The sequence below is a fragment of the Zootoca vivipara genome, chromosome 10 (genome assembly GCF_963506605.1).
Source record: "Zootoca vivipara chromosome 10, rZooViv1.1, whole genome shotgun sequence".
Taxonomy (NCBI): Eukaryota; Metazoa; Chordata; class Lepidosauria; order Squamata; family Lacertidae; genus Zootoca; species Zootoca vivipara.
This window is the reverse complement of record NC_083285.1, coordinates 7,527,038-7,546,159: the sequence shown is the minus strand read 5'-3', so window position 1 is coordinate 7,546,159 and position 19,122 is coordinate 7,527,038. Positions and strand designations below refer to the sequence as shown.

Below are 19,122 nucleotides of genomic sequence, written 5' to 3'. Positions count from 1 at the left end.
GGCACATTTGGATTATAGTTGGGACTTGCAATGAGTCAGTGAGCTAGAGGAGACTTGTAGTCCACTCTTGGGGGTCATCTGCTGGAACATCTACAGTGGTACCTCTACTTACGAATTCAATGCGTTCCGAACACACATTTGTAAGTCGAAAAAATTTGTAAGTCAGATCCCATAGGAATGCATAGGGAGAAAAAATTCGTAAGTCGAAGCAACCCTATCTAAAAATTCGTAAGTAGAAAAAATCCTATCTAAACCACATCCAAGATGGCGGACGGAGCTCCATTTGTAAGTAAAAAAATTCGTAAGTAGAGTTATTTGTAAGCAGAGGTACCACTGTATAATGTGGCAGCACCTACCCTTGGAACATCCACTCCTTGCATAGCAAACAAACGCCTTCACCATTGGCTTTTGGGCACATGCTAAAGACGTTTCTCTTTCAATCAGGCTTATAAATTCTTTATCTCAGCTGATACCTTCGCTGGATCTAAATTGATTTTCTGTATGGGTTGTTGTTTTAAACTGTTCTTATATTTATAGTTAATTGCTTTTTGTAAAGGTTGGGCATCTGATCCAGTCAGTCAAGGTCCATTATGTAGCATTATGCAGACATAAGCTTCTGCGTAAGCATTTTCTGTTTTGGGAAACAAGTTACTAGACTAGAAAGGCCCTGATCCACCAGTCTCTTCTAGCATTCTTACAGTGAAATACAGTGATCTGGACTCATTCAAATACAAAATAGGATAGTGGTCCAGTCCACAAAAATAGAAGGATAAAAATATACAAAGTGGAATAATATTGGGTGGTCATAAGCATAAATCGAAAGATAAATATAGATTCAGTTGATGTGTGAATACTAACCTTAATAACCTCTTAAGTGCACATAAGTGTCAGAAGACAAATTAACTGGGAGCAGTAAAGGGGAGCATGGCCATGGAAAGGAGCAAAACATCACCTGCACAGCAGAAGACTCAAGGAAGAGGATATCCAAAAGCACACAAAGAAGATCGCACCCGTGTGTGTGTGTGTGTGTGTGTGTGTGTGTGTGTGTGTTTTGAAACCACATTTATATATGCACCTGTGTGTACTGCTGGTGGAAGGGAGAACTCATTGTGTTGCTCTGAGGGAAATGGGGCACCAGACTCGGCAAAAAGCCTCCCGTGCTCTTGAAATACACTTAATAGGTGACAAGAGGCTGGTGCCCTTCGTCCTGTATTGCTCTTTAAAAGAGTAGGAGTTTGATTGAAACAATTTCCACTGAGCTGAAAAGTTAATCGGATGCAGTCCATTACTCATCTTGTCAGCTCCTTCCACTATAGCGGATTGTATTACAAGATGATAACCTGTCTGTTACTTGAGTTCACAGACAGCATCACAAATGCTTCTCCCTCGCCCGCCCGCCCAATCGCTGTTGTATGACTTAACCTTCTTCGTGTGTGTAATTTTCACCTGGCTTCCAAGCTTAATGAAATAATTCCCCCCTGGAAATAAGACCTGTGCCAGTGATTGTGTATTTTTGGTGCATACTAAAAACCTTTCTGCCCATCCATGCTCTCGCTGATGAGTTCTGTTGGTCAAGGGCTTTGCTGGTTACAGTCAATATGACAAATCCTTAGATTTGTGTTTTTATACTGCTTGGATGGACCAATGGCCTGAACTTGGTTTAAGACAGCGTCTGGTGGTCCTTCCATGGGAGGCATGAAGAGTACAGTATCCCAAATCTGGAGCATTTCTGGCTTATCTCTCTGTTCCTCTTTTTCTCCCAGGATGGCCTGTCAGACATTTTGTGCACATTTTGGACGGCAGTGACTCAGACACTTGCCTCCCAGTTTCAGAAGGCAACCGACTGTAAGTACAGTATTGAGTCTGGCCTGTGTGATTCTTTTCTTTTCTACACTTATCCTGAAAAATATGTTAATTCTGTAGAATTCACCACAGCTGCCGCCCCCACTACCCAGCCAAATAGTGCTCAATAAAATACCAGTGTGGGTTGGTTGGAATCAACCCCCCCCCATATATATATGTAACTGTCTCCTGCAATTCCTTCATAGCAATATATCCAGTCCTTCGGTCCAGCATGTGGGAGGAATGCCTGTCTTCAGAGCTTTTGACAACCTCCCATGCGCTAGCAAAAGCAGGAAGTGCCTTTTTCACTAGCATGCAGGGAAGATGTGGCCAGAGTATGTAGCTTTCACAAACAGTTTAAAAAAACAAATAACTGTGGAAATGTGATAGGGAGGAAGTGGTTCTGTGGTGGTGGTTTGTTTGTTTGTTTTTTCAATTTTTTCAATTGATTTTCTAAACGCATATAATAGAACAAAAAACAAATACCTCTACACACAATAGCTGTATGCCACCTTGAGCTTCAGGGGGAAAGGTGGGATATAAATAAATATAGTGATAATAATAACAACAGTAATACTAATAGGCCGCCTTTTTTGCTTGTTTGGAAACCTGCACAAGATAATGCAGGGAAGAGTTGCATTGCTGATCTACTAGGTGCCCATGATATCCATACAACAGTAACCCCCATAGAATTCATGATGGCACTAGGTGGAAAGAGAAAACGTATTTTTTCAACATTAAAATGCCGCAGTTTGAGTGCTCAGGAAATTACGTTTCCTATAACAGAAGCACTACCTTGAGGAAATTGGGTTTTGCACAGTCCTGAGTACCAGCTATGCTACTTTGAAGAAATGCCCAGGACACACTGCAATAACTGAATAATGACAATTTACTCCCCCCCCCCCCCGTTGCCTCCTTTTTATACTAAAACATTTGTCTGGTCCCTGTGTGGTATGTGCAACTAAACAAAATTCTCTTGGAAAATTAGTGATGAATATTTGCCATTGAATACATATCAATATTTCTGAACACCCTTTTAGAGAGCGTTGCTCACATGTCAAGAATCAAAGAGCATTAGAAAAGTGTGAGAGCTGATGTGCTGTAACTAGGGGGATACTGGTTCAAAACACTACTTGGACATGCAGCACACTGCGCGACTTTCCCCCAGTTACTTCACCATTACTTTCTGCCACAGAGGTTGCCAGCCTTTTGCCCATGGAGGCTTGGAGTGCCTTGGAGGCTTTCATTGGCTAAGTTCCCCAGACTCTGAGCTTTCATTAAAATAAAGAAGTCTCTAGAAAGAAAATTATGAGGCAAAATGCTCAGGTACCTTGAAATGAGAGTGAGTGTCATATGGCAAGTCTGTGTATTTTTCATGGTACTGAAGAACGCTGCCTGTTGTTATTAGACAGCAGCACCATCAGTCTATGTAGTATTGTGTGAGCGCCACAAACGGGACATTCCTGCGGTAAGCACATAGTTGTCATGGGTGGTTGTCTCAACCATAGGTGGTTGCTATGGCACGTTCCCCATGGCAGCCATTTTGTGACTTGCACCCCCTGCACTCTCCCAAAATTTGAAACACGGCCCAAAAAAGGTCGGCAACCCCTGACCTACTGTGTCGGCTGTCCTGAAATCCTTCGGAGAAGAACAGGACAAAAGGGCAACCTGGTTTTTTTGTTTTGTTTTGTATTGCTCCTTTGATCCACATTAGTCAAAGAATATCAAAGACTGTGTATCTTTTCTTCAGGTGAAGCGGATACTGAAGCTGCACAACAATAGTTTTGTGAATTTACTAGCATTTTTCCTTTGTGCTTATGGATAAATCTTAACTTTTAGCAAGTGCACAGCATCTCTGTAACCACCTCTGAAGTTTCTAGCCACTCTTTCAAAAACGGTGAAAGTTACTTATTGCTCTATTTGTACGCAGTTGTTTTGTATAGTTGCTAAGTAACCAAGTGATCTAATTTAATTTGAGTGACTGCCTAATACTGTCAAATATACTTTGCCATTACTATAAAAAAAATAAAAATACACTGTCAGGCTGGAAAGAAATTGGAATCTCAGAGGATTCCTCATAGCTGCTGGGTCCCGGACTCAGGCTGCATCAGTTCCCTATTCAGGTTCAAAGCACACGTCATGAGGGAGATGTGTGAATTTTTCGATATCAATAGCAGCCACAGGGCCTTCAATCTAAATTGGTGTGGTTGTTTAACCTCCCCCCACAAAAAAATACCCACCACAGTTCTCAGAAATTACTCCCCACCCCAGAAATTCTGCCTGTAAAGTGTTCCTGCCAGGACAAATAGCAAATTCAGGGAGTGGGAGGTTTTTATGACTGGGGCAATGAACTCGTATCTTTCTGTGGTTCCAATTATTATTTCCCCCCCCCCAAATGTGGCTGTAAAATCATAAGAAGAGCCTGCTGGGTGAGGCGGATGACCCATCTTCTCCAGCATCCTATTCTCACAGTGGCTAAACTGTTGCTTGTGGAAAAAGACCGAGTAGGATTCAAATGCAAGGCCACTCCTCTGCTTTCCAGCAACTGGTATTCAGAAGCAGTACTGTCTCAAGCTGTGGAGGCGGAGCCTAGCCAACATGAATGAATTAGTCCAATCCTCCTTTAAAGGGTTGTAAGGTAAATTATAAAGAAGCCTAAAAACCGTCTTACTTGGCCCTCAAATGTTTCAGGCCTAAGCTGTGCCTGTACATCCTATATTTTTTGCAATAATATTTTGTTTCCTTGTTACTCTCTCACTCTTTGAGTATTTTAACTTGTTTATTCTACATGTGTCCAATGGAGCTTCTAGGCTCTTTTTAGTAATTTTAAGAGCATTTAGTCACCAACAAACACAATAGGCATGCATACAGACAAGCCCTCTTTCAGACACTGCTAACTTTAGTGTGGGTTGGCAAAATCCGAATCTAAAACCTTGGAAATAAATCTGTAGGGTTTAGCAAAATAAGTAGCTCTGTTGAAAATCAGAACAATATAACAAACTGTAAATCGACCTCTCTTGTGAAGAGAGGTACATGTTTATATATTCTGATTAATGATATTTTAAATATGTGGAAATTCTGCTGGTGTCTGAGAAGGGGCACAGTGTTTAATTTGCAGGGGGGGGGAACCTTTCTAGAAATCCTTCCATCTGATTTCAGAGACTTTACCTCTTAGCTCTATGTGTTGGGTCTCTATAGTTACTCAGTAGTGGGAGAACTGCTCTCATTTGCTCAGGGACACTTTAATCTTTTCTTGTGTTTCAGAGTTGAGTCATTATATTGAAAATAGATCCTTAGTCAAATTATGCCCTGAGAGAGGGTAGTGATACTGGCCTAGTTACCACAAAATGCTAAACTATGGTTTATTCAACTATAGTTTATTGAACCATGACTTAGTGGTATGTGGTAACTCTGCCCAGTGACTTCACTATTGTCAGGAGTATGGGCAGGAGTCAGGCTCTGGGGCCTGTAGTACTTTGCAGGACTGGGGCCTGCCTCAGCTTGTGCTGGAGAAGCAAGGAGTGGCCACTCAGGTGAGGCCACTTGATAACTCACTGCACCTGGTGGCAAGAGTTGGGAGGGATAAAAGCTCAGCATTTCCCTTCAGCTCTTTGCCACAGCAATGCGGTCCCTGCCTTGTTGCATCTGGCCTCCTGTTCCTTGATCCTTCGCCTTGCTCCTTGCTCCTCAACCCTTGGACCTTCGCCTTGCCGACGCCTTGCTCCTCGACCTTCAGACCTTCGCCTTCGTGACTCCTTGCTCCTTGACCTTCGCATTCGCTTCCCGACCTTCGGTTCTTCAACCCTGCGACTTCCTGCTGCTTGACCCGCAGCCCCACGCCACCTGGACTCCCGTTCCTGCTTCCACTCTGCCATCTTGCCTCTGGTCCTGACGTCCTGAGTCGGGACTGCTACCTCCCACCAACCAGACCGTGACAACTATGTTTTGTTTACTGGCAACAAACTCTGATCTGAAGTCATGGCATGTTGTTGGGTTTCAGGCTTTGGTTTGTTTAACATGTGTGTCAAGCACTCTTCCTTAACCATGGTTTGTTTGATTACAACCCCCCTCCCCAGGACACTCTCCAAGTTGCAAGGCAAGAGCAGCCGGAAAGCAAAGCAAGCTTTAGAGAAACAAGCCATTTTTAATCATCTGTGAGATGATCATTGCTAACACATGGTTTGTTAAACTATGGCTTAGCATTATACGCAAACCATCCAATAGTTAGAAAACAAGACGTTTTAATTACCTTTGCCAATGTTAATGAAATTATTTCTCATTGAGATATTTGTAACTATTTTATAAAGAAGCAGATTTAACACTAAAGAAGGAATGAAGATCAGGATGGAACATTGTATTAGGACTGCAATAAAAACCCCTCTGAATAGCATTTTGTAAGGCAATTCTGTAAGGTTGTGAGGAACACCCAATTTCCTCTTGAAAATAATTCTGGGATGAAATTTCACCCATACAGGCCTTGTAATAAAGACTGCATTTATTTAAATATTATGTGTCCGTATTATGTTGAATTTAAATGACAAGAATTGTTGGTATTACAGAAACTGATATGGTGTTCCAAGTAATATTTATGGGTTTGTTTGGTTTTTTTGTCTTGCAGCTTCCATGTTTTTGAAACAAGCTTTTGAAGGCGAATACCCTAAATTACTGAGGCTCTATAATGATTTCTGGAAGCGTATTCAACAATATAGCAAAAATATTCAAAGAAATTTCATTACAAATGGCACTGCCGAACACTTTGCAGAACTTCAACAGATAGAAGATGATACACAGGACATTTTCATGCAAAAGAAACAGGATTATGAGTATGTATGTTGTGTATATATAATTAGAAAATAGAAAATTCTAGACTCTGAAGCTTTGTATTCCCTACAACATAGAGCATTTTGTTTTAACATTTTAATTAACAACAATGTGCTATTTCATTCTACCAATTGGGGCATTTTTTGTTTTACAGTGTACATGATTTTTAACCACAGTTAATCATAGAATCATAGAGTTGGAAGAGACCACAGGGGCCATCCAGTCCAACCCCCTGCCAAGGAGGAAATGATTTGCCGTGAATGCGCAACACCACAATGCATTGAGGAAACAAACCATGAGCATGGCTTAGCACAGGGGTTAGCAACCTAAGGCCCATGGTCCAAAAGTGGCTCAAGGAGGTCATTTGATCAGCCCACGAGCCACCCACGAACTGAGTTGCCCGCTCACGTGCTGCGCTAAATCAGCACTGCGTGGGGACTCGCTTCCGCGATGCCAAAAATCACATCTGTGCATGTGCAGACGCCAAAAATTGTGTCTACGCAGACACAGAAAATCTCAGGCTTGCGCACGAGCGAGATCCGGCCCATGGAGGGATCTCCATGGGACCAATCCGGTCCAGGCAAGATAAACCTTGCTGACCCCTGGCTTAGCATTATGTCAGAACTGGGGATTGTTTCACTTCCAATGAATCTCAGTCTATAGCCAAAGTTTGTTGTTGGCTCACTGATCGTGTCTTGTTGGAGCAAAACAAACCACGATATGTGGCTTGGGCATAAAACTAAGCTAGGGATTTTTGTTTGTTTCCACTTGTATGGTAGCAAGCAGGAACACAACAGCCCTGCTCAGCACATTCATGGTAAACCATTAACTGAGATACATTGTGATGTGCAAATTAGGCCACTGAGTCTGCTCCTGCTGGAATGTATTGTACAATGTCGATTGGCTTGGACAGAAGTAGACAAACAAATGGGTTTCTGATCCCCCACCAGTCTAGTTTGTGAGCTATTTCGTATGTGAGGCTCTGAATCAGTGGGCTGGAGTTCTCAAACTGTGTCATACTAAGGCTCCCCAAAGCAACATCTCTTTGGGACTGAATGTGCCCACTGGCCTGATTGTGTCAAACGTTGATCTCATCCCAGAAGGGACCATTGAGACCATTGGAGATATTAGAGCAGAGTTGGGGAACCAGTGGCCTTTCAGATGTTGTTGAATGTGAACTCCCATTATCCCTGATCATTGATCATACTGACTGAGACTAATGGGAGTTCCAGAACACCTGGAGGGCTACAGGTTCTCTGCATTAGTGTCCCCAGAGAATTTAAAAAAACTTTACAAAAATTCTGATAGAGATTGCAATGCTATATTGTTTTCTGTCTCAGGGCCCGTGCAAGACACCCACTGGAGTGTATTGGGAAATCTCTAAAATTCCTGACAACAGTTTGCTGTTAAACAGTGATTCCTGAAAGTACAGGTTGAGGGGTCCTTATGTAATAAAAGTAATAAAATAAAATAAAAATTATAAAAGACAGTAATAAAAGACATCAGGTAATGTATTCAATGGATTTTCACTTCTGGGTTAGAAGCTGGTACGAGTTCCTCAGTATCATTTGGGGTCAGGGGACTCAAGTTTGCCTCTTATACTAAAAAATAGAACAATATAATGTATATGGCATATGTAACTACAGCAAACTTTATTTTAAGTTAGGAAATGTTCTGTTTTTAACATTGAATGTCTTATACATTGATTTAGAAAAATTGCTTGCTAATTGAACATTTCATGCATTTTGAAGGGGAAGATTAATTCCTAGAGCTACACACATCTCTGCCAGTTAACGCTTTAGTAAGTGTAGCTGCTCCTAAAGTTGGGATACTTGTCTTATAGGCTTTTGCGTAGTTTCCCACTAGAAATTACTCTAAAGGATCTGCATGCCTTCAGAATAATTCCGGTAAGAGCTGAGAAAATAGGGACGGTGTTCCTTGGTATACTTTAGTCCAACCCCAAATGGGTATTATTTTTGTTTTGTTTGAAAAAAGGAAATATATTTTATCTTAACCCGTTTCCCCCCACTACTCAGTCCAGAAATAGCCCTGAAAGACTCTTTGCAACCTTATGAAGCTGCCTACTTGTCAAAGTCATTATCGCGGCTCTTTGACCCCATCAACCTCGTCTTTCCCCCTGGAGGTCGCAATCCCCCTTCAGCTGATGAGCTTGACAGCATCATCAAAACCATTGCAAGGTAAAGTGTTCGTAATAAATTTTGGGACATAATATGCAGCATGATTTTCCTCTCTCCTTAAATTATAGTTTAGGAAATGTAAGCTCATTACTACTAAATGATTGATTCTTCATTAATTATCCAAGCAACTACCGTGTTTCTCACATTTTAAGACACCGTCTTATATTTATTTTACTCAAGAAAATAAGCCTTATTTTCGGGGGTGTCCTTTATTTTTTTTACTAACCAGTAAGTTGCTGCTGCCGCTCAAGCGCCAACAAAGCGCCCAGCAGCGCGCGCCGCATAGAGCCCCGAGCCAGCGGGACCCGCTGAAGCGCCGACAAAGCACCCGGCAGCGCTGCGCAGAGCGCCCCGAGCCACAGGAGGAGGAGGATTCAAAGTGCTACAGAGCACTGCTGGGTCCCGCTGGCTCGGGGTGCTCCGCATGGCGCTGCTGGGTGCTTTGTCGGCACTTCAGTGGGGCCCGCAGCACGCACCGCGTGGAGTCCCGAGCCAGCGGGACCCAACAGCATTCCCCCGCTGAAGTGCCGACAAAGCGCCCAGCAGCGCCACGCAGAGCACCCCGAGCCAGCGGGACCCAGCAGTGTTCTGTAGCACTTTGAATCCTCCTCCTCCTGCGGCTCGGGGCGCTCTGTGCGGCGCTGCCGGGCGCTTTGTTGGCGCTTCAGCGGGTCCCTAGGGCTTGCCGATCGGAAGGTCAGTGGTTCAAATCCCTGTGACGGGGTGAGCTCCCGTTGTTCAGTCCCTGCTCCTGCCAACCTAGCAGTTCGAAAGCATGTCAGAGTGCAAGTAGATATAAATAGGTACCACTCTGGCGGGAAGGTAAATGGCGTTTCCTTGCGCTGCTTTGGTTCGCCAGAAGTGGCTTAGTCATGCTGGCCACATGACCTGGAAGCTGTACACCGGCTCCCTTGGCCAGTAAAGCGAGATGAATGCCTCAACCCCAGAGTCGTCCACAACTGGACCTAATGGTCAGGGGTCCTTTTACCTTTAAAGAAGCACAAACTGTGGCTGCTTGGGCGTAGAAGAAAATCGCTATGTGAATGGTGCAAAAATAAATTATCCTAACATAGTGTATGTAGAAAATGTTATTCCCCCTTGTTTGGTGTCTAAAATGGCAAGAAAACAATTGAAGAATCATGATTAAACAGTCATTGCCATTGCCTTTTGTTTCTAGTGAGCTGAATGTGGCTGCTGTAGATCCAAATCTCACCTTGGCGGTATCAAAAAATGTCGCAAAGACCATACAGCTCTTTAGTGTGAAGTCTGAACAGCTTGTAAGTAATTCTCAGTTGTGAAATTATTTTAAGTTTAAAAATGTGTTTCTTCCTGTCATCAGTGCTCCTCAAAAACAGCCGTGCAATTTGAACCTCTGAAACGTTTAAATACTTCCAGTTATGCATTTTCAAATTTTGTGGATCAGAATTACTCAGGGCACAATCTTATTCCCAGGATTGAGTGGATTTCCTTCTCCCCATACAGAAAGGGAGGTTTGTGGACAGAGAAGGTCTCCTCTCACAAGCTTCTCTGTTGCAGGCATGGAAAACTCTCCCCACCCAAAGTGGTGGATCATGAAAGATTTTGCTGGAGGAGTGGGGTTCCATTAAGTAAACTTGCAATGCCTCTCACCAATCCTACAGACATAGTGATAATGGAGACTGTGACTCAGAACACAGAGACCTGTAACTTTGTAGGAGAGGTGGGGAATCTGTGCTCCTCCCGATGTTGTTGGACTCCAACTTCCATCGATCCCAGTCAGCGTGGTCAGGGATGATGGAACTTATAATCCAAATAGTATTATGAGCCTGGCTAGCTCAGTTGGTTAGAGCATGGTGCTGAAAACATCAAGATTGCAGGTTTGACCATCATGTGGGACAGTTGCATATCCCTGCATTGCAGGGGGGTTGGACTAGATGATCCAGAGGGTCCCTTCCAACTCTACAATTTGATGATTCTATGATTTGGAGGAGGCCGTATTGGCAAACAGTGTTTTCAACCTGAAAAGTTAGAATAGTACAAAACTTTGTTGTTGTCGTTTAGTTGTGTCCGACTCTTCATGACCCCATGGACCATAGCACGCCAGGCACTCCTGTCTTCCACTGCCTCCCGCAGTTTGGTCAAACTCATGTTTGTAGCTTCCCTTCTCTTTGTGCCCTCCATCTTTCCCAACATCAGGGTCTTTTCCAGGGAGTCTTCTCTTCTCATGAGGTGGCCAAAGTATTGTAGCCTCAGCTTCAGGATCTGTCCTTCCAGTGAGCACTCGGGGCTGATTTCCTTCAGAATGGATAGGTTTGATCTTTTTGCAGTCCATGGGACTCTCAAGAGTCTCCTCCAGCACCATAATTCAAAAGCATCAATTCTTCAGCAATCAGCCTTCTTTATGGTCCAGCTCTCACTTCCATACATCACTACTCTACTTGCACTTTGACGTGCTTTCAAATTGCTAGGTTGGCAGGAGCTGGGACCAAGCAACGGGAGCTCACCCTGTCGCGGGGATTCAAACCACCGACCTTCTGATCAGCAAGCCCTCTTAGGCCACTTGTTCTTTTACAGCCTGACGTAACCTACCCTGGTGGTTTAGAAGCATGCCATGTAAACCACACTGAGTCCTTTAGAGCAGGGGTGTCAAACTCAAATTCATCGGGGGCCGCATCAGCAGTTTGGTCACCCTCAAAGGGCCGGTTGTATCTGTAGGACTATGTGTCCACTCTTTATTATCATAAATTATTGTCACTGCATTCAATTATTACTGTTTTTTGTAATAATGTAAATAATAACTAGCTCTGAAAGCAGAAACATAGTCAGAATAATGGCAAGTAGATATTCAAATGTAAAATTATTGTACAATTTATTGAAAAATGATTTTTGGTAACTGCACTGGGTGGTGGAGGCTCGCTAGGGTTTCATGCAGGACCTTTGCAGAGCTACTAGTACCTGGAGATGCTGGGGTCCTTCTGCATGCAGGACAGATGTTCTGCCAGTGAGCCACCACCCTTCACCAAAGGGACTGGCTGAGGTTGACTCACTGGAGCTGCTCTCCTGGTTCCAGGGTTTAAGGGCCAGAAGTATAAAGCAGCATCCTATGTTTCTGAGGAGAGGGAGGGGAGGAAGGAAGGAAGCAAGGAAGAAAAGAGGGAGTGGGAGGGAGAGAGGAAGGAAGGAAAGAGGGGAGAGAAAGAAGAGTAGGAAATAAGGAAGGGAATAAAGAAGAAAAGAAAAAGAAAGAGGGAGAGAAGACGGAGATAAAGAAGGAAGGAAGGAGAGGAAAAGAAAGAATAAGAACAAGAGAGAGGAAGAAAGAAAGGGAAGGGGGGGTCGCTGCCTTGATTCAGCGCCAGAAAAGAGCGTGAAGGGACCCAGGGGCAAAAAGCATTTCCCGTGCAGCGTGAGGCAGCGGGTGTCCGTTTTAGGAGAAGTGCGTAAAGCCTCAGAGTTGCATGTTTGTGAGGCTGAGCCGCTGCTGAGCTCACGTTCATGAGGCTGAGCCGCGGCAGGAGGAGGAGGAGGTGAGGCAAGAGGAGGAGGAGGCGGCGGCTTGCCGGGTCGGTGAGTCCCGAGCCTCTGGGACGCAGCAATGCTCTGTAGCACTTTGAATCCTCCTCCTCCACACGGCGCTGCTGGGTGCTTTGTCTGTGCTGCAGCAGCAGCAGCCGTTTCCAGGCGCCGAGCCGTGGCAGGAGGAGGAGGATTCAAAGTGCTACAGAGCACTGCTGCGTCCCAGAGGCTCGGGACTCTCCGTGCGGCGCTGCCGGGCACTGACCCAGCAAGCTGCCTCCTCCTTCTCCTGCTGTGGCTCGGGGCGCTCCACGCAGCGCTGCTCTGGCCGCCTTTCTACCCCCCCCCCCCCGGCCCCAGCTGTTTGTCGGTGCTTTGCTTCAGCAGCAAGGTCCCGCTGCTGGGTCCCGCTGGCTGGGGCACTCAGCGGGCCACATGATGAGGTCTGGCGGGCCGGATTAGGCCCCCGGGCCTTGTGTTTGACACCCGTGCTTTAGAGGAAAAGCAGGATAAAATGTGATCTAATTAATCAACTGCTAGTGATTGGTTTTTGAAGAAGTTTCTCGCTGGAACGCCCTGAACACTGTGACTGTAATGGAATGTCAGCTGGCAGAGAGTAGTAGAGACAGAGGGAGCGAGACGAGAGAAATAGATATGGGAAAGAGTTACGGAGAAAAAAGGTCAGTTATGTTAGGATATGATAGGAGCCTTCCACATTAAATGGCTCCTTGTTCTAGCTGCTTTGCCCCCTTAAGTCTGTATATGTTTGCATTCTACTTCTCAGTGTTCTGGTCTGAGTGCATTCTCAGGTTTATGTATCTAACCCTGCATGTCCGGTGGGTAGATGCACCTGCGTAAGAATATACAGGGAGAATCCGTAAATGGTGTCAAGAGATATTTTAATAGAAGTCTGGACTCAAAGGAGTAGCTGAAGAACTGACCCTAGTCACCTGGGGACCTAGGACCTCTTATACGGTCTCTTAACCATTTCAATATGATAACTGTCACAGTGGCCGGAGTGGACTACTTCAGAGTAACGACGCTACGCAGCTCTGCATTTTATTCTTTTATTGGTGCTGCGTATTTACAGTGCTCAAGTCATTGCTATTTACACGGAGCGATGTTGTCAGTCGGTTTCAGAACCTCCTAATGGCTTTTGGCGCGTCTTTCTCCAACACAAAAGCTTTGGCAGACCCATCCTCTTGCCCCTCCTCTTCCTGCGTAATTCTGGAGTTGGAGGGATGGGTCTTCCCCCCTTGCTTGCCCCTTCCTGTCCCACCTGGGACCCTGGCTCCTCTACCTTGCCTGAGCCTCGGACACGACTTCCTGCTTCCCCACTGGAATCGGAACTCTCCCTGCTTTCCCCTTTGCTCGGGGACGGGCTTGAACTCAGGAGGGGAGGGACTTCGCGATATCCCCTGTCCCTCACATCCACCCCCCTCCCAAGCTCTCCTTCACCCCTCCCCAGGCCCCCCCCATGTGTCGGTGACGACTGGAAGCCTAAGAACTCAGTGCTCTCCGAGCCCGTTGGTGTGAATACCTCCCCCCAGTCCTGCGAGCCCCCCCCTTCCGCCTGGGCGGACGGGAATCCCAAAAAGTCCGTGGCGTCAGAGCTGGTGGGGGTAAAAACGTTCTGCCAATCTGCTCCTTCCTCTGACTGGGTGGATCTCGGTGACACCCATACCTCATCCTCTGGTTCCTCAAACTCCGCTTCCCAGCGCCATGGTGAGCTGCTCTCCCGTGCCTCCTCCTCCTCCCCCTCCCTTTCCATGTGCCAGGGCTTGGGTCTGTGGGGAAAGAGGGCGTGAAATTCTTCCACCAAGAATTCCTCCTGTATCTGAGTGGCTGGGACCCATTCATTCTGGGACGGTGGAGCATCCTCCCATGCCATGAGGTACTCCAGTCCCTCCACCCCCCACCTTGAATCCAGGATGGCCGTGGCCTCATTGAGTTGCTCCCTGCCTTCCCTCTCCCCCCCTCCCTCGGGGGTTTGTTCGCTGTCTCGGAGCCTGCTGCTTTCCCTGTACGGCGACAGCAGCGATCTATGAAACACTGGATGCACCCTCATGTCCTCTGGCAGTGCCAGCCTGTATGCCACCGGGTTTACCTGTTGCGTGACCGTGAAGGGGCCCAGCCTCTTGGGTGCCAGCTTTTTGCACCTCCCTCTGGTGGGAAGGCCCTCCGAGGACAACCACACCTTGTCCCCCACCCTGATGACCTCCCCTTGTCGCCTGTGGCGATCTGCCCCCTTTTTGTACGCTTCCTTGGCCCTCTCCAAGTGTTCTCTGAGCTGCTGGTGCACCGTCTCCAGTTCCTCTGCCCAATCCTCAGCCTGTGGGCCCTCCTCCTCCTCCTCCTCCCTCTCCCTCTCTGGGAAAGATCTGAGGTCGCGCCCGTAATTGGCCTTAAAGGGCGACACCCCTGTGGAGACGTGCACTGCATTGTTGTAGGCAAATTCTGCTAGTGGCAAGCGATCCACCCAGTCCGTTTGCCGCTGGCTGACGTCGCATCTCAGGTACTGCTGCAGAATGGCGTTGACCCTCTCCGCTTGTCCGTTGGTCTGCGGGTGTCTAGCCGTCGACAAGCTGACCTCCACCTGCAGGAGGTTCATGAGCCGCCGCCAGAACCTGGAAACAAATTGGCGGCCACGATCCGAAATAACCCTTAAAGGTAATCCATGCAGTCTGAAAATGTGATCAACAAACAGTTTGGCTGTCTCTTCTGCCGAGACTGCCCTGGCACACGGTATAAAGTGACACATTTTGGACATAAGGTCCACCACCACCAACACTGCAGTCTTACCCCTGGACGAAGGCAGATCTGTGATGAAGTCCATGGACACCACTTCCCACGGCCTGTGTGGTGTGGCTAAGGGCTCCAGCAACCCTGGTGGCGCTGCTCTGACCACCTTCGCCCGCTGGCAGGTGGTACAGCCCCTTACATAGTCTCGAACATCTTCCCGCACCCCTGGCCACCAGAAGTGTCTCATGACTAGGTGAGCGGTTTTGTCCCTTCCAAAATGCCCCGCTGTAGGGTTGTCGTGCATCTGCTTGAGGACCGTACGTCGAAGCTGGGTGGTGGGTAGGTACAGCGCACCCTTGTAGAAAAGCAGCCCTCTGCGTTCTGCAAAGTCTTTTGCCTGCTCCCTCCCCCCTCTCAGTTCTCTGAAGATGCGGTTGGCAAATTCATCCGCTGCCGTCAGTGCTGTGAGTTCTGCCTCGCTCACCACAGCTGCTCCGCAGGACCATGCCGACGGGGGGAAAATGTGCCTTGGGGCTGGTGGCGCCTCCTCCTCCATGTACTCTGGCTTGCGGGAGAGGGCATCCGCCCTGACATTCTGCTCCCCCGGGATGTAGTGGATGGAGAAGTTGAAGTTCGAGAAGAACTCTGCCCACCGTATCTGCCGCTGGTTGAGCACCCTGGCAGTTCTCCAGAACTCCAGGTTCTTGTGGTCTGTGCACACCTGGATGGGGTGCTTCGCGCCCACCAGGAAGTGTCGCCAGTGCTGGAACGCAGCGTAGATCGCAAGAAGTTCCCTATCAAACACTGTGTAGTTGCGTTCAGGCTGTGTCAGCTTCCTGGAGAAGAAGGCACAGGGTCTCCACTCCCTGTTGGCGTCCAGTTGCAACAAAATTGCGCCCACAGCTTTTTCAGAAGCATCTGTCTCAATGCGTAGGGGCGCGTCCTGCACCACATGGAACAGGTTTTGGTCTGAGGCGAACACTCTCTTGAGGCTTTCGAACGCTGCTTGCGCCTCTGGTGTCCACTTGAACTTCTGCTTGCCTCTCAGGCAGTCCGTGATGGGAGCCGTAACGCGAGAGAAGTTCTTGATGAACTTCCTGTAGAAGTTAGCGAAGCCTAGTAGGCGTTGGGCATCTTTGCGCGTCCTGGGGCTGTGCCAGTCCAGGATGGCCTGCACCTTGTCCTTGTCCATCGCCAGCCCCTTGTCTGACAGCTTGTAGCCCAGGAAGTCCACCTCTTTGGTGTGAAACTTGCACTTCTCCAGCTTCACATACAGGTGGTTCTCCTTCAGGCGTTGCAACACCTCTCTGACATCTTTCACATGCTGCACTGGGTCATTCGAGTAGATAAGGATGTCATCTAGGAAGACCAAGCATTTCCTGAAGAGGAGGGACCCCAGGACGTGGTGCATGAAGGCCTGGAAGCATGCTGAGCCCCCTTGCAAACCGAAGGGCATCACCAGATATTCAAAAGAGCCCAGAGGCGTGAACATCGTGGTTTTCCATTCATCTCCTTCCCGGATCCTGATCAAGTTGTACGCCCCCCTTAGGTCCAGCTTGGTGAAAATCTTGCCCCTGCGTGCCGCTGTCAGGAGATCATCCACTCTGGGCATGGGGAAAGCCACGGGCTCTGTCACCGAATTCAGCCGTCTAAAGTCCACCACAAGACGGCGCTGTTGCGTGTCTTTCTTGTCCACCCAGAAGACCGGGCTGCCCCCTGCTGCCTTGCTTTCCCTTATGAACCCCCGCTTGAGGTTCTTGTCGATGAAAGCGCGCAGATCCTCCAGCTCCTGGTCTGACATGGCGTACAGCTTGGCTGGGGGTATCGTCGCCCCTGGCACCAGGTTGATCTGGCAGTCAAAAGGCCTGTGCGGGGGTAGGTGGTCGGACTCCGCTTCGCTGAAGACCTCCTGCAGGTCCCAGTACTGCTTGGGTATTGCCTCACCCCCTTTGATATGCATGGTGGCCACCGTGGCTATCGGAGGCCCCTCCCCTGGTTGGTGCTGCATGCAATGTTCCAGACAAAAGTCTGACCCAAATGTGATGCACCTCTGGTGCCAACTGATGGAGGGGTCGTGGCGCGCCAGCCAGCTCATGCCCAAGACGATGGGGGGGTCTGAGATGGTGGTGACGTTGAACGCCAGTGTCTCTGAGTGCCTTCCCACCGTCATTCTCATGGGGGGGGTTTGATGTGTGATGGCCCCTCCCAGCAGCTCCCTGCCGTCAATGGTTGCTACGTGCAGAGGAAAATCCAACTGCAAAAGCTGGATTTGGTGCTCTTCTGCAAAGCTTCTCGAGAAGAAGTTGGCGGACGCCCCACTGTCAATTAAGGCGAGGACCGTCAGGGGATAGCCATTTGGGAGCGTTAGCGTCACTTCTAGAACCACTCCTGCTCTGGGAGGGGTGGGCTGGCTCTGCACCTCTCTGTGCGGGTGGGCGGGCTGGGGCTGTTGTCTGCTGACTGTGCCTGGCTGCTGCCCCTTGTCTCCTGCAGCCAGGCTTTCCCGTTTCCCTGCTGTGGTGCTGCGTCAGTGGGGGAGGGCACCACCGTTCCCGCCTTTCCTTGCCACTCCCTGCGATGTGGGCAGTCTCTGACGAGATGCTGGGGTGAGTTGCAGAGAAAGCAATTCCCGCCCCTTCCCTCCTTGCGTCTTGGCGCCGCTGGGGTTTGAAAAGCCCGCGCGCGCGCGCTATCAATCTGCATGGGCTCCTGGTCCTGGCTGGCTCCAGGCGTGGCCTGAAAGGGTTGTCGAGGGAGTGGCTTCTCCTGCGACCGTGGGAACCAAGCCCGCTTTGCGCGCGTCGCTTGCTTGTCGTTCCACCGGGATTCCTGCCTCACCCCCACCGCCAGAGCTGCTTTGCTCAGCTGATCCATAGTACTGGGCTTTGGACCTCTCGAGAGTTCATCCTTCACCTCCTCGCTCAAACCCAAGTAAAACGCAGCTTGCATGGGAGGCGAATCCAAAACCCACCCCAGTCTGTGCACCAGCATGGTGAATTTCGCCCAATATGCGCGAACTGTCATATTTCCTTGGCGTAAATTATGCAGTTCCTCCTTAGTCTGGTCCAAATGACTATCGGACGAATACATCGTCCTCAAACCTTCTAGAAATTGTTGGACATTTTTCATGCAAGGATTCTTGGTTGCGATTAATGGTCTTAGCCACTCCCTGGCTGCTCCGGTGAGATGTTCCACAATAAACGCTACTCTGTGCTCATCATCGGGGAACTCATTCTGGTGCAGCTCAAGAGCATACACGATCTCAGTCTCAAAGCCCTGAAACTCCTTCGGGTCTCCATTGAACTTGCTTACAAGGGTCCCTGCTCTCCTTCCTGGCAGCACTTGGACTTGGGGAGCCCCTCCCGCCTTGTTTTTCTCTGCATCCAGCTTGTTTTGGAGGTCTACCGCCACCGCCCTTAAATGCTGCTCTTTTTCCTGGAGCTCTCTCACCTGTTCCGCAAGTTGTAGCCGGTCGTCCTGGACCTTCTTAGTCTCCTCTTTAGCTGCCTTCAATTCTCCCTGCGCCTGCAGCGACAGCTGTTGCAGTTCTAGCTGGGCTTGCTCAGCGATCTGCCGCCACTTCTCCGCCTCGGACACGCTCATCCCGGCAACTCCGAAGTAGCCCAAAAATGATTAGGAGGTTGCTGTCACAGTGGCCGGAGTGGACTACTTCAGAGTAACGACGCTACGCAGCTCTGCATTTTATTCTTTTATTGGTGCTGCGTATTTACAGTGCTCAAGTCATTGCTATTTACACGGAGCGATGTTGTCAGTCGGTTTCAGAACCTCCTAATGGCTTTTGGCGCGTCTTTCTCCAACACAAAAGCTTTGGCAGACCCATCCTCTTGCCCCTCCTCTTCCTGCGTAATTCTGGAGTTGGAGGGATGGGTCTTCCCCCCTTGCTTGCCCCTTCCTGTCCCACCTGGGACCCTGGCTCCTCTACCTTGCCTGAGCCTCGGACACGACTTCCTGCTTCCCCACTGGAATCGGAACTCTCCCTGCTTTCCCCTTTGCTCGGGGACGG

The 19,122-nt window shown here is 48.3% G+C and overlaps 1 protein-coding gene across 2 annotated transcripts in view; it reads left to right on the top strand.

Annotated features, from left to right (window-relative positions):
• Positions 1–19,122, top strand: part of COG5 (component of oligomeric golgi complex 5) — a 149,247-nt gene that overhangs the window by 101,318 nt on the left and 28,807 nt on the right. For both annotated transcript variants that reach the window (XM_035127862.2, XM_035127863.2), the window contains exons 11-14: positions 1,764–1,845; positions 6,461–6,665; positions 8,700–8,861; positions 10,039–10,138. In XM_035127862.2, the coding sequence (XP_034983753.2) occupies positions 1,764–1,845; positions 6,461–6,665; positions 8,700–8,861; positions 10,039–10,138 (549 nt within the window). The remainder of the gene's footprint in view (positions 1–1,763; positions 1,846–6,460; positions 6,666–8,699; positions 8,862–10,038; positions 10,139–19,122) is intronic.